The 15922-nt window shown below is 40.3% G+C and overlaps 1 protein-coding gene across 4 annotated transcripts in view; it reads right to left on the bottom strand.

Annotated features, from left to right (window-relative positions):
• The window catches only part of CAPN3 (calpain 3), a 673389-nt gene that overhangs the window by 203328 nt on the left and 454139 nt on the right, over window positions 1-15922 (bottom strand). For all 4 annotated transcript variants that reach the window (XM_044074071.1, XM_044074072.1, XM_044074073.1 and 1 more), the window contains one exon: window positions 10596-10804. In XM_044074071.1, coding sequence (XP_043930006.1) covers window positions 10596-10804 — 209 coding nt within the window. The remainder of the gene's footprint in view (window positions 1-10595; window positions 10805-15922) is intronic.

The raw sequence follows: 15922 nt of genomic DNA, 5'->3' as shown, positions 1-15922 counted from the left end.
ACTCTGAAGTCACACTACAGTGGGAAAAATGGTACATTCCCCAATCCCCACTGTACTGTGATCTCAGTCAAAACGGTCAATGTACTGCATTGTTGATCATGTGATTTCGCCCATGTGGGTTTCAACTCTCATGCTACTGCCAAGCTCTGGAACTCTCTGCCAATAGAAATTACTACCACTGAGTGCTTTAATAACTTCAAACACACCATAAAAACATTTTCTTTATAATCAGACCTGCCCCTGCTCCTTCCCTAAAAAGTGAATTCTATCCACTCTCTAGGGCCTTTCCTTTCTACATCTGGAGATCCCTAGACCATGAATTTCATTCACTAACAATTACCATATCGAACTAAGAAACTTTATGTATTTCTACACCCTTAACTATTCCCGTCCTACATCACAATTCTTCTAAGCATATTCTTGCTTCTAATATTCTAACCTTCTGCCTGACCCTCACTCTTTACCTTAATTCTACCTGATTAAAAAAAAAAAAAGTTCATAGGTGTTTACTAGGCTAATGACCAAAAGGGCCTAAGCCTAGCCATGCATCCCAAATCTCTGACAAGTTCTAATATCCTTGATAAGTGTAAGAAAGGGCTTGGGAGATGAACCGTTTACAGGTTGCCTGTGTCCAATTAGAGACATAGGTGCCAAACCAGGGATGAATTTCCTGTTCCCCATCCACTTGTCCAGGTTGCACTTGAATTGGGTTAGGAAGGAACTCTGCTTCACATGGATGGGGTGCCTGTTCCAGAGACAGGGTAATCTCTGGGATACATACCTGTCTCTCCAGCAGGTCCTATTTATATTGCAGGCAAGGTTTAAGTCTTTAGAACGGATAATTCTGGTGCTGTTTGTTTTGCGGATATGCAGGAGGTCCATCAAAGTGGAGTTTGACAATGCCATGTATGCCAGGCATAGATCTCCCCTCAAAAGCCCATAGGAGACAGAATACAGGGATAGACCCTTGAGGCAGTCTGCATAGGACATTTTACTTAAGTCCTGTATTCTTTTAGTGAGGAATCTCTGTGGACATTCCAATTGTTGGATATCCCTGGTTAGGTACATACCAAAGGAGGCACTGTACTCAGTGATAGGTGTGATGAATGCTGAATACAGTGGAACAATGACTTCCTTGGACTTAGATGCCATACCTTTGTTTATATGTTGTGCAACATAGAAAGATTTCCTCACCACTGTAGACACATGATGGTCAAAGGCTAGATTACTATCTATGTGTGTCCCTAAGCCCCTGACTACTGTGTCATCTCTAAGGGGTGTGTTGTCAATGTGATATTCAGCAGGGTGGATGACTTCCTTAAGGATACTATTTTGCATTTCTTGGCATTTAGTTTTAGTCCATGGCTTTGACACCAGTTGTTTGTCTGCACCAGCCCCTCCTGAAGAACATTTGTGTCATTGTGGGATTCAATAACACCTCCTAATTTGCAATTGTCTGCAAATTTGGTCAGCCAGAGACCACTGATATTGACCTTGACTTCAGAGAAGTAAATGCCAAAAAAGAGCAGAGCAAGGACTGATCCCTGAGAGACTCCACTTGTGACTGGCCTCTTTGTAGAGGTGGACTCCCCAATTCTAACTTCCTGGTTCTTGTCTGTGAGCCACTTGGCTAGCCACTGGGTGACATATGAGTGTTCACCTTACCTTTTGAGTTTGTCAACAATGCCTTGGCCAGGTCAAGGTAGTCAGTGTGAACCATGTTGCCCTCATCCATTGCTTTGGTGACCTTCTCAAATAAATCCATCAGGTTGAGTAACCATGATCTGCCCTTGCCGAAACCAGACTGGGTTGGGTCCAATATCTGGAGGTTTACTATATCTCTCTTGATCATCTACATGATAATTCTTTCCAGGACTTTACATTTAAGACTAGTGAGACTTATGTGTCTGTAATTTCCAGTCTGTAGATGGCCCACCTTTTTGCAGCCGGATGATTGTTGCCTTTCTCCATTCATGAGGCATGACACCTGTTTGGAGGCTACAGTTAATTCTAGAGGACTTGATAGGTCATTCTTCATGCTATTTAGAAGGCATCCTGGGATATTGTCTTGGCCCAGTGATGCAGTGTTCTTGGCCTTAGAGAGAGCAATAAGGACCTGTTCCCTAGTGATAGCAGGGAGAGTTATATTAGATGGTATTTCCTGAGGGAAGGTTGAGGGAGACAGAGGGGTAAAGTTGGAGCTGAATTTATTGGCCAGTAGGTTTGCTAGATCTTCTGGCTCAGTATAGGTGGCTCAATTTACAATGAGTTCTGCACACAATTATGTATTGCCTTTCAGGTTGTGGACATAGCTAAAGAATACCTTGTGGTTGTCCTTGGCCTGGGAGGCCACATTCACCTCAAATTTTGCTTTGGTAGACTTTATTTGTCCTCTGAGTTGCTTGTTTAGTTTGATGAGACTGCTTTTATCCTGCTGGGTGCTGCACCTCCTAATTTTTGTCATGATTTTCTTCCTTCTGTTATACAGCCTATTGATTTTGTGATTCCACCAAGATGGCTTGTTTTTTGAGTTAGTTCTGTACTTCTCCCTGGTGGGTACAGCTGCCTATATGCAGCCATTAAACGCCCTCCTTTGTGGTGTGGTCTCTGGGTTTGGGGGGTGGAGCGCAGTGTGAGGTAAAACCTAAGTGTGGGGATGCTCTCTCACAGGGCCTTGAACCAGGTTTCAGTTACAGACATCGATGTTCTCCATCACCATGAAGAGCCTCAAACTTCTCGCATTTTGAGATTACTGAATTTGGACTTCTGGCACCTCAGTTTTTTTCCCTTTTTTTTGTTTTCTAGGGTGGTAGGTTTAGTAGGTTGAGCCTGTCTAAAAAGGCACTATTGGCCGTCCTTGCGAAGCAGCATGGCTTGTCAAGCATGTCATCCCATCCCAGACAGACATGATCCCTTTGAATGACACTAGACATTAAGCCAATTATTTTAGAGCAATATCTCTCTTGTCTCTATATTCATCATTCTTGGGTGAGAGGATACTGCTCAGGGTCAGCCTGGTGAGGTGGGACGTCAGTTGTCTGAATTTTGTGGTTTATGTGTTGCTTGTGGGGTGTCTTGAGGTAGCAGTTGTTTGGGTGTCTGCTTTGCTTATACAGGGTTTCTGTGAAAAGTTCTGCATCGGCAGCAGTGTTCTCCGGGTTTATGGGGGCTTGAAATTTTTCCAGGTTATCACTTAATAGCAGGAGTTTATAAAGTCTTAGGGTAGTTCCTGAATATTCCAGATTTAGCTGAGGGTTCAGGTTTTATTTTTACGTCAAAGGAGACCAGTTTGTGTTCTTACCTTACCAGGGAAGACACTACAGTAGCGGGCTGTGCAGCACTCTCCCATATTAGTGAGGACCAGATCCAGTATGGCTGCTCTCCTGGTTGGTGTATTGACTATCTGGTTCAGGGTGTTTGTGTTTACAAAATCCAGGAATCTCTGTGCATGTACATTTGATGTCGTATAGGATTCCCAGTTAATAGTGGGGTAATTAAATTCACCCATGAATATGGTATTGGGTTGGATGGTTAGTGTTTCTAAGTTTAAATACATGGTATGGGTTTCCTGGGTCATACTGGAGGACCTATAGCTGGCAAGGAAGTGATATTGGATTTTTACTTTGGTAATTTGAACAAGTTGTAATCTGTCACATTACTTTTATTTAGTGTTGCCTATCTAGTACATGTTTTATTATTCTATTTACCTCTCTGTACTTATTTAGTATTCATTACTTATTTACTGTGTGCTTTTAATACTTGTTGTTATCTTGTTCATGTGTAATGTCTTAACTTTCATGTATCATTTGGAGCTTTTCTCCCCGGTCGCTTGCTGAAAATGGGTTCCTGACCTAGTCAGACTTTCCCAGTAAACAAATGTTAAATAAATAAACAATGTTGTTTGTCAACCAAGAGAAATAGACTTGTAAATTTGCTAACTATTTACATTCTTGTTGTTCATGCACTTATTCCGAAAATCTAATAAAAATGATTTATAAAAAAACAAAATACACAAACTGTTGTTGAAATGGCTTCACTATGACTGACTGCCTGTCATCCTAGTTATGGACACCAGCTAGGTCACAGGCAACAGTGTTCTACTGGCTCAGCATTTCTGATGCTTTATCAAACTGCACTTGCATGTTCCTGTAGCTCTACCTCTTCCCTGTCAGCTTTTGATACAGAGCATGTCACTGACACTAATGGGAAAAGACCAGATCCTTGGCAAATGTGCTCATCAGGATACAGTATGTCCCATCAGGGTAAACTCTCATGGCCCCATAGTTATACCCCTTCTATGTCACAAAACATATCAAGACCCAACACAGCAAGCCAGCATACTGTGCAGTGGCAACGGTCAGTTATGACAGTTTGACCCCATCAGCTGAAGATGTTAAGTCTGATTCCCCGCAACATCCCAGAGTATGCAGCTACCATGTTAATCTCTCATGTCCATACCCCAATCTCATAGGATTGGGGTCGTCTGTCATTGTGTACTCCACCTGTAGGAGTGATGAATGACTGTTCAATTCTAACATGTGGGTATGGTGTTTTCTGATCTACAGTGTGGCTAGTCCATACACTGTCCTGCATAATCTGGATATGAAAATGCTTGTATCATTTTGTTGTATGCTGTCTGTGTCATACCCTATAGTTATGAACCAGATGCTAACATGCATACAAGCAACTTGTTTTATTGAGAGTCTTGAAAGACCATGTACAGTAAAGCTAAAACACCAACAGGAAATGTTAAAATTTAAAATATAGTAACTAAGCATCCAAGAAATAGAGAGATTAAAGCAGAGCATTATCTTCATAACGATAATATTACAATTCTTTCTTGTGAATATCTCTGATAGGAAGCATGCACATTTTGAACAACTGAACAACAGTGTATGAAAAATGGAGTCCTGTGGAATATCACGGAATGTATAGTTGTGTAAAGTAAACTTACCATAGCAGTAGATATTCTGTTGCAGTAGCATAAAGTATACGAGTTATATCCTACCAAGGGTATGACAACTGCCTGGCTTCTAAAACTTAATGGCACCTTTCATAGGACCTAACTACTGTACAGCATGAGAACAGTAGTATAATGTCAGTGTTTAGGAGGGCCAAGCCTTCAGAGCTTTCTTGCCTCTGAGTAAGGTAAGCTAGAACACTGCCAGTTCAGTATATGCTAGAAAAATATCCACATCCTGGCAAAAAGCACAGCAAAAAGGTGGATGATGAAGGGAAGGTTTTCCTACCGCAACACTGAGCTATTCAAGCATCTACTATTATGTTAAATTTACTTCTACAACTGTGCTATGGTCATCATTAGATTACTGTTGCAGTAGCCTAAGCTGTACAGGTTGATTACCCAGAGCTTAGAAAGAAAGGGAGAAGGAAGATGCATCAAAATTCAAGAGTCCCTAGAGAACAATCCTAGTGAAACCTGCTCTGGAGCTAGAAAAACAATCTAATTTGTGGTGTTTTGTAAAAGTGCATACAGATGACCAGGTTGCTGCCTCTAGTATGCTTCAAGTCGACCCCCTTCTGAAAAGCCACAGAAGAAGCTAAACCCCTGGTATAATGGGCCATAACCTTCCCTTGCTTCTGTTTTACTGCCTGGAAGTTTCCTTACTAAAGTATTTAAGGTGTTTGACCTTTATGTTCAGCATATAATAACCATAATTTAATTGGCAATGAAGTCTCACATTTTAAAGAATCCTCCACATGTATCAACTTGATGAAGAAAAAATTAAATATGAAATTGGTAACTGCCGCTGTTTTGACTGCAAATGATGCAAATATTCAGTCCTAAAAGATTGCCGTGAAAGAATTCAAAATGTTTTATTGCTGATGAAATTACAAATGAAGACAGAAAAAAATGCACATTTTATGCTTTTTGAACCACAACCTGCAGTTTAATGTAATTAACTCCTACCTATCGAAGTGAAAAAGCATACATGCAACTGATAAGCTCATTGCAAAATCATTCTGGGTTTCTCAGATATATAATAGATTATGTGATTAGTGCTTAGGCATTCAAAGAAATAGATGTGAGAGAAGGAACTAGGTAGGGCAGAAAATAAATATGAATATAGTTAAGAGGTGAGGTGTAAAGCAGGCTCACAGACAAATATATGGCTATTATAAGGTTTAAATCAGAAGTATATGGGTGGGGGTGAGTAGTGTCACAAAATAATGTATGTAGCTGATGATACCATTACAATATTCAGGTATTGATGAAGATTGGTTATGAGGCTAGGATTCTGAATGAAAAGAAAATGTTTTGACAACGTTGGGAGGGTGGCCTAATGGTTAAGGTGTTTGTTTTATAAACACAAGGTACAGATTTTGAATCTCACAGGGGATAATTGGCTAGCTTAAAATGGCTCGCAGGACCTATAATACGTCAAGCTAAAGATAGTGTCATTTATCCTGAAGATATACAGGATCAGATCCAATGATCTGATATGTGAAGTTTTAGTTTTTTTTGAATGAGTCTGCATTCTGAGTGGATTTCAGTGGTAGTGGGATGTGGTTCCATACTTTAGCTACACTGTTTTAATATAGAGAGTCCCTTACAGTATTAGATGATTTGGTTATAGTGATTAGTGTAAAATTCTACTGGATGGGTAGTGTTGCATTAAGTCGTTAAGGGCTGAGTAATCTTCTGGCTCAGGGAGAAGTCTGTGTATTGTGGTTAGATGAGAAATAAAACTAGCTGTGGTAATTCTAAGCAGTTTAATTCCCTAAGGGCTAGGCACTGGTGTGTACTACTGTTATAACTTACTGCAAATGTGGATATTGTATTACGCCATCGTTCAAGCTGCGAGACTTGAAGGTTAGTGAAAATTGGGGCAGCATACAATAGAGATGGTAGTAAAAAACTAGAGACTATACATCTTCTGGCTATGAGAGTGAGGTAGGTTTTTTTTCTGTATAATCTACCTAGTTTTTGGTGAATTTTTCCTAGAAAAATAAATCACGGAAAAAGCTGAGTTGGGGAGATTATCCCAAGATGAGCTGGGAAAATATCTCAAGCATGCAGTTAGTTATGTAAGGACATATCACAGATGCCAAAAGAAAGGACTCTGTGTGGAATAAGTGATTAACACACAAAATTACTTTATCAGAAAAGTAACTTGATACTTGAAAAGGTCTTATAGTTTGCTTTGATAGTTGAAATGACAAAACATACACCATTTTCAAGCTGAACCACTGCCTGCAGCATGTCTTGAGTAAAATAACTTCACATTACAGGGTACAGCCTAAAGAGTATTTTTAAGTCTTATTCTTATGAGTTTTTCTGAAGTAAAAGCCAGTACCAAAGGGCTGTGGCTGATTCATTTTGCAGACGACTGCAGACTAAGAGAGGTAACTGAATCCCCAAATGACTTTGCCATACTGTAGGAATGTTTGCCCTAAATAAATAACTTGTGTCAAAATTATGGGCTGAAACTAAATGCCAAAAAAATGCATTATTTTATCCTTCAGAAAGTTATTTTCCCCAGGGAATTACTACATTGACAATATGCCCTAAGAGTTGACCCAGTTGTTCAGGATTTGGGAACTTATGTGACCTAACTTTTGACCATGTGCCCATTGTTGTAAGAAAGTCTTTCTATATTGCACAGCTTATAAACAAAGGGATTTGGTTTATATCAAGGGATGCTATTGCCCCCCTTTACTTAGCCCAGTAATTGAATATAATGCCCCTTTGGCATGTATCTGTCCAGACACATGCAAGAACTGGAATGGTCACAAAGGTACCTTACTAAAAGGATACAAGGTCTAAACAACATGTTCTACATGGACTGACACAAAGCCCTGTCACTGTATGCAGTACCCTAGAGAATGCTAAGAGATAACCTGTGTCTGGCATACAAGGCATCCTCCTACCCAATACTGATGGATTTACTGTGCATCAGCGAGTCAAATGGCATCAGAAATAATCAATCTAGGGATATAAACCTCTTCTGTAACATCAGCAGAATGGTTTTGAGGGACAGGTATATCTCAGAGCATACCACTGCTTTGGAACAGACTCCCTGTACACATTAAACACATTTCGTCCTTGTTCATATTCAAGCACAGCTAGGATCTATGGATGGGAACCAGGAAATTTACCCTAGGACTGTCCCCTGTGCTACTAATGGAAAGAGGCACCTCCTACATGCTTTATCCCATACATGGGTCCCCTCAAATTATCTATAGTATGATCCCAGTTTTTCTCATTTAGGGGTAATATATAATTATTGACCATGGGATGTGTAAGGTCAATCTCTAACCAAATGGGATAAGTCTGTTCAAGAACAAAAAGGGATAGTGTCTAAGCTTAAAATAGCCATCAGAGGCAGCTAGCCTATTACTTACCTATGAAATTAGGAATATTATCCCCTAGCACTAGTCTTTACTTCCGAGACTCCATCATTGGTTTTACACATAACCTAATGCAACAGTTAGCATCCTGTATGGGGGGTATGATATCTAAGGAAAATAATATTTTATTTGTCAGGCTCCAAAACGGGTGTAAAAAAAAATATCGATCTGTGAGTTAATTTACATAAGCTAATGCATATGCACCAGTAAAGGAGGTGGTGTAAGCTACTGATAACCGCTACAGGTCACTAACCTGTAGGTAGCCTGACTAGTACCACACAGTACTTCTGGCTGCTGTCTGACCAGTTCTAGGTCTTTGGCAGAAAGTTAGATGGTTTTCCTAATGCATGCTAAGTATAGCACAGTAAGGTATGGTGGTTTAGGGAAGCATTCATCTTTGCAAGATCTCAGTGATCAATGCTGATATGGTTGACTACTAATATGCAACTGCCACGCTTTTACATAAAGCATAATATGTTTCTGTACCAGGAATTTTCCCTTTCCTCGTGATGATGCAACTTTGGAGTTAGTTTGTATAGGGGGTTCTTCCCCTGCAAAACTGCTTTTTTGTTTTGTTTTTGTCTTGTTTTGATGTTAAGAAATAGTATTCAGATTTTGAGGACTTTGCTCATTTATGATCAGTCTTTTGTGAGCCTATCACAAAAGAATCAATGTCTTGTCAGAGAGCTGCTGATCTAGCTACACCAGCTGGCAGCTGCTGTCTCTTCTCCCTTCCTGGTACGCCTGAAGTTTAACAGGTACAAAGTGCGATAATAATTTTTCTAGTGGTGCTGTTCTGACAGTGAGAGGTTGTTCCTCTCACCTGCACCGCTGGTGACCCAGTGTGCTGTAGTGATGGCCACAGAAATGGGATTCTAAAGCTGATGGCCTGCCATAACACAACAGATGGGATGAAGGTCACTATGCTGTACCACTATCCTGTGAAGTGATGGGAGAAATAGTCATGTTAGGATGTATCACAGCACAGCCCCTTAAGCAATGTAGCACTAGTCTGGTGTCTGAGGGCAGGGGCGGAGGCACATGGGAACATGAATGTACCCCTCTGTATGTAGGCACTGCGTGCACTGCACAACTGGTGCAGCATCAGGAAGAAAAAAAAGAATAAACCTAGTTAATGTCTCCCTGGAATGTTCAGTAGTCCTTATAAGTCACCAGCTCCCTCCCCCAATATTGATAAGGCACAACCCCCATGAACCATTAAGGTAACTGGAATTTGGAAGGTGGAGAGAGAAAGGCTGTGGGAACTATTTGTTCTGCTTGGCAGGGGAAGTGCAAGGGAACATAAACAACACTAACACAGAAAAAAAAAATGTTTTCCTTGCCAGATCATTTGCTCAAATTAGGCAAGTTTCAGGAAGTTGATGAAACATCTAGTTGGAGGTCCTTTTCAAAGTTTGGAACTGCTGGCCTATGCCAGGCACAGGCACCAATCTTGTAAATGGTGACAAAAGCACAACTGCCTTTACTCAGGGTAGGCGGGGCCTTGGTATAGTATTTCATCAGAAGTACAGTATACCTTTTTACTGCACTACTTTGTCGGTGTAGAACCCATAGCCTTTTGGTCGTCTTGGTTGTCTGCTGACTCACTTTTCCTGTGTAGACTATGACTGAAATGTTGCTCACAACCCTGTTAAGGGTTTAATGTACTGCTGGAAGCATGCTTTCCTTTCATAGCTCTCAACCGTCCGTCTCCAAAGTGAAGAATGCTACCTCTGATAGTGTGGAACAAATGGGCCAGATATAACTTTTACTCGGCTATTTAGCATTGCTAATACCATCCTGTTCAACAATACGTTTCTACTTCTCAACATTAACCCCCTTCTTACAATGTAATATTATTGCCTCTTTATTTAACATTAACCCCTTGCTACTCAACATCAACTCCTACTCTTTGTTAACAGTGCACCTATACTGCCTCAGCCCCTGCTCAGTGATATCTACTGGTCAGTACTCAGTATTACTGTTACCCCCTACTGCTTATCATTAACTTCACCCCATGTAATTGAAGGGGTGAACCTACCACGTCTCCCATTCCCAATTTGGAGAATTATGTAAACCTCTGTATGGTCTTACCAAATGCTGTGGCTTCGGGAATATGCTCCAAAAAATGCTTGAGTGAACAGCTCTTAGATGTTAGAAAATCAAGACGTGCATGTAAAGTTAAAAAAAATAAAAAAGCTGTATGTTGATATACTAGTACTCACTCAGACAGATTCCTCTTTTCTGAAAAGACCCTCAGGATAAACTCCCCCTCTTGGTGTGGCTCATATGTTGATGGAATGATGACATATTCTCCAGGGCTCAGGCGGAAGCGCTGCGATACCTCTCGTAGGTTGATGTAACTTTTACACTTTGCCTTGGATGCAGTGTAGAGGAAAAAGTCTTTTGGTAAATGTTCCTTGTTTCCTCTCATCTGAGTAAAGAAAGAAAAGCTTTTAGACAGTTTATTCTGATAGAGAAAAAATTCAAATTCAGTAGCAGAAAGTACATTCAGTCATAGAGTTTCCAAACTGGCACGTGTTAAAGACATTTTCCATGGCCTTACTTTTTTCTGCATTTCTTGCCCTGTTTAACAGATGCATGGCAAAAATGAGAGAAAGTGAATCATTATTGTTTTCGTGTATTAAGGCTGCTGCCTTTCCTTTTGGTTTATTTGCTAACCAAGTAAACCTATTAGACACAAGTATCCCATTTAAGCTCAAATCACTGCCTAGTTAAGTAAATTGATCACAGGCAAACAGAGGATTAAAACAGTTCAGCAGCTCCGAGCCTTAGTTATCTGCACTAAACCGCCAGACCAATTCAGGAAGCCCACTTTCTGACAGCATTCCCTCAGTTTCTGCCCCTCCATTTCCCTGTTAGAAACCATAATGAATCTTTTGGCAGATAAAATCTGCTTAGGAAATTGCCAAGGCTAAACGATAGCATACATAGGACCTTTAAATTGCATAAATTCTTTGAAAATAGGTTATGTCACAAAATCCAAAGCACACTGCAGTATCGTCTGCCTTAATTACAAAACCCTTGCAGAGCAAATGACTGCCATCTTGAATCTTAAAAGATTAACAATAAGTTTTCAAACTGCCCAAATATCCAAAAAAATTCAAAGCATATTATACTATACAAGCAAAATATACTAAAACATAGAAACTCCATTAAAGCAACATTACAAATTAAATAATGCACATAACAACTAAAAAAGTGAAACAGAACAAAATGCAAGTACGGATTGTGATTAAAAATGTAGCCTAATAAAAATACATAAAACCACCATACAGTGAAAGTTTAACATACTACCTGGATACCGAGTTAAGTATTCATGGATGTGTGTTTACATCATTGCATATCTCTCTCTCTGTCATCAGGAAAGTATAGGACATATACAATTCCTGCAGTTAGAAGCAGATTTTTCAGTGTCTAAGCTTTTTTCTCCATCTTTCTCTCTCCCTCCATAAAGTCAGTGAGCTGTGGCCCCAGGCTGGTGACACTGGTTGAGGGGGGTTATGAGGTGTAGGTAAACCGGTCAGTCTAGTAGGGGCTGGGGTTAGGAAAGGCACCAGACACCTTCTGATTGCCAAGTGGAACAAAAAATGTATTTAAAAAACAAAAAAAAAAAAACGATCCCAAATGGAATAAAATAAATCCCAAAATGCATAGTAAAAGATACAAAAGTACAAAGGAAAAACTAGCATATAAAATTATATGTACTAGTCAAATTCACAGTCCTCATAGCAACATCACACCACAGAAACATTCAGATAAACACACACACACACACACACACACACACACACACACACACACACACACACACACACACACACACACACACACACGCACACACACACACCATTGAAACCAACACATTTAGACGCAACAGCATGAAAGGAAAGCAATATATAAACATCAAAAGAGAATAAAGCATAAAATAATCATCAATTAACACAAGCATTCATAAATCAGACAGTGCCCCCAAAAATAAACTCTACATCTAACTAAGCCATTTAAGTAAGCAATAAGTGAAATTATTAAAAGCAAATAATTTAATAAATACATATATAATTAGAAACAAAAATGCTTTAACAAAAGCATCTGAATGCTTAAAACATGTTAGATTAATAGTTTATAGCCTTGGTCATCTGCACTAAAGTGTCAGACAGCTGACATTATTTAATAACGGAAGCAGCTCTTTTGAAGCCATCTGTTTTAGTAGGGTTTCTATCACTTTGTCGAACTTTTAAAAGTTCGAACATCATATGGTCGACACCACATGTTTGAAATTTTAAAAGTTCAAACGTTTCAATGGAGATCCCCATACAGTGCGTCAATGGACGTTTTCCATTGTCTGCACTTTAGTGCAATCTCGGAGTTGGTATATTTAAAGAGTGGTGGGTGTGGGGGTGTAGGGGGGGCTTGCCCCCCTGCTTAAGCTTTCAGGTAGGTTTTTTTCTGTTTTTTTTTTTTTTATTTGATTTTCAAACTTATAAGAGTTCGAACATATGTTCTCGACCATATGGTGTTCAAACTTTTAAAAGTTTGATTATCTGATATAGACCCATTTTAGTCCAGTCTTTGTGCAGTATGTAATTATTTTAAAATATTTCTGCATGTGTTAATTATTTTTAGAGAATGGGTGACCTGTACATTGCCACTATGATTGGTGGAACAAATGTTCTCCAGCAGGGTGTTAATTTACAGGTAATGCCGGCTGATAAATGAGTCCACCACTTCACTATGATTGGTGGAACAAATGTTCTCCAGCAGGGTGTTAATTTACAGGTAATGCCGGCTGATAAATGAGTCCACCACTTCACGACAGCATATTACCCTGCTGAGCAGCTTGGACTGTAATGGAGCTAATGGCTACCCTTATTTTACAGTTGCTTAGCAGCGCTTTTGCTGTTTAGTGAATGCAAAACTAAAATAAATGGATAATTAAAAAATAGAAAAGTGTGTATGTGTATATGAGTGTGTTTGCTTCTGTCTACATGTGTGAATGTATGGGTGCTTGCATGCATGAGAGCGGAAGAGAGTGTGTGTGTGTGTGTGTGTGTGTGTGTGTGTGTGTGTGTGTGTGTGTGTGTGTGTGTGTGTGTGTGTGTGTGTGTGTCTGTCTGTCTCTGTGTGTGTGAGTGTGAAAGAGAGCGATCGAGCAGTGGAAGCAACTCTTCTAAAAGGTAGCATACTTCTCAACCTCTTTGCTCAAGAAATCTGGATAAAGCATACAATAATGGGGGAACAAAGGCTTAATAGGGACATATTTTAATTATTGCTCTTAAAAAATTAGAAAGTTGCTATAATAAAAAAAAAAAATTCATCTGCTTTTACTGTACTTGTGTTTCTACCTACTTTTTTTTACTTTTGCATCATCTTAAAAGTACTCAATTGTATTTATTACTGCTTGGTGTAACTCATTCTAAGCCTTTTGGTTTAAACACTTGGGCTTCGGACCAGTTGTTTTGCACTGAGAGGGTTTGTGGTCTGCACTGTAGTGGCAGAACAGGTAGCTTACATTCTTCTAGGTTGGGAACTGCTGATTTGAGGGCTCAGTGTCTGTTATTCTAAAAGTGTATTAATTCTGGTTTAAGCACTTGGGCTTTCAGGCCAGTTATTTTACATTAAGAGGGTTCGTGGTCTGCACTCTTGTGGGAGGAGAGGCTGGACTCTGCCCTTCTGAGCTGGGAATTTCTAGTTGAAGGCTTATAGTGCATGGATATCTGAACTGCTTCTTACTGAAGTTGGTGCGCCTTGTTTGCTGTGGCATAGACTGGATTCGGGCCTGCTGGATCTAGCTTTGTTTGTGTAACTTGAGCACTAATCCAGGCATTCTCTAAAGTATTCAATTGTATTTATTACTGCTTGGTAGTAACTTGATTAAAGTGTAGCTATCATTCTAAGTCTTTTGGATTAAGCACTTGGGCTTCAGACCAGTTGTTTTACATTAGGAAGGTTTGTGGCATGCACTGTGGTGGCAGGACAGGTAGCTTTCATCCTTCTAAGTTGGGAACTGCTGATTGAGAGCCCAGTGTCTGTTATTCTTAAAGTGTATTAGTTCTGGTTTAAGCACTTGGGCTTCAGGCCAGTTATTTTACATTAAGAAGGTTTGTGGTCTGCACTCTTGTGGGAGAAGAGGCTGGACTCTGCCCTTCTGAGCTGGGAATTTCTGGTTAAAGGTTTATAGTGCCTGAATATTTGAACTGTATCTTACTGAAATTGGTACACCTTGTTTGCTGTAGCATAGACTAGATCCAGGCCTGCTGAATCTAGCTTTGTTTATATGCTTGTTGTTTGTTTGCTTGTTATTTCCTGGAACGCTAATTCCACCTAATACGTGGCTTCTCAGCTTCTGTGGATCACTAGTGATATCTGCATTGCTTACTGTACTTATTTCCTTGTTTCACTTGAAAGAAAGTTACTGTTTGTCGTTTTGCATTTAACTTCCCTGTAACACATTGCACTTAAGTTACCTGGCACTTGCTCACTAAAGCAATTATATAAGTCAGCACTAAAAATTAAAAGCACTACACCCTCACTCCCCACTGGCCCTGGTTTTCAATTATTGAATTCCCAATATTATTATTCTAGCATGTCCAAAGGTCAGTTGTCAATCTCCTCTCGGTCCAGCTGGTGAATCTGGGAATCTTGAGGCAATGTTACAACTGCCTCATGTACACAGACAACCCTCTCCTCCTCCCAACAAATTCCAACACATGTGAGAGATGCAACCATATAGCCAAACTGGAGGCTAAGCTCTCTCAACTCAGTACTGGCATAACCAGTCAGGAGGAGAAGGAAACCACACTCACTACAATTCCAGTCTCACATAGACCTACCACGACAGCAAACCAAACACATAATCACACAAAAACATACTCGGAGGCTCTAAATAAAGATCTGCCAAAGCAGCAGAGACCTCCAAAGCAGACACCCAAGCAGCCGCTACCCCAAAACAAAACATGTGCAACACATATCTCACAAAGCCAGTGTGCCAAACAGTCACAGCCCTTAAGAATAAACAACACACCTGATATACTTGTAATAGGTGACTCTATCGTCAGGCACACTGACGTCCCGCTCACCAGGCTGAACAAGGAGAGGGTCATGGTGAGCAGCCTGTCGGACGCTAGGATCCGCCACATAACACAAGCACTCAGGTCACTCCAAGGCAAGTACAAATATGACTCAGTCATTGTCCATGCTGGTGTGAATGACCTGAGACGTACCTCCCTGGACTACATGAAAAGAGACATAAAGGAGCTCTCTGAGCATGTAGCCCAGGCCGGTATGACCCTGACCTTGAGTAGCATCTTACCCTCACCAAGAATGATGCCACAATATGAAGACAAGATGATCAATTTCAACAATTGGCTTAAGTACTGGTGTCATTCAAAGGGGATCAATGCCTGTCAGCTTGGGATGATATGCTCGACAAGCCACGATGCTTCGCTAGGGACGGCTTGCACCTGTCACCCCTGGGCTTTCGGATATTGGCAAAGGCTCTTGCTACCCCATAGTGCCTTTTTAGGCAAGG

This window comes from Protopterus annectens, chromosome 6.part0 (genome assembly GCF_019279795.1).
Source record: "Protopterus annectens isolate FY-2018-M chromosome 6.part0, PAN1.0, whole genome shotgun sequence".
NCBI lineage: Eukaryota > Metazoa > Chordata > Ceratodontiformes > Protopteridae > Protopterus > Protopterus annectens.
This window is presented reverse-complemented; position numbering and strand designations above follow the sequence as displayed.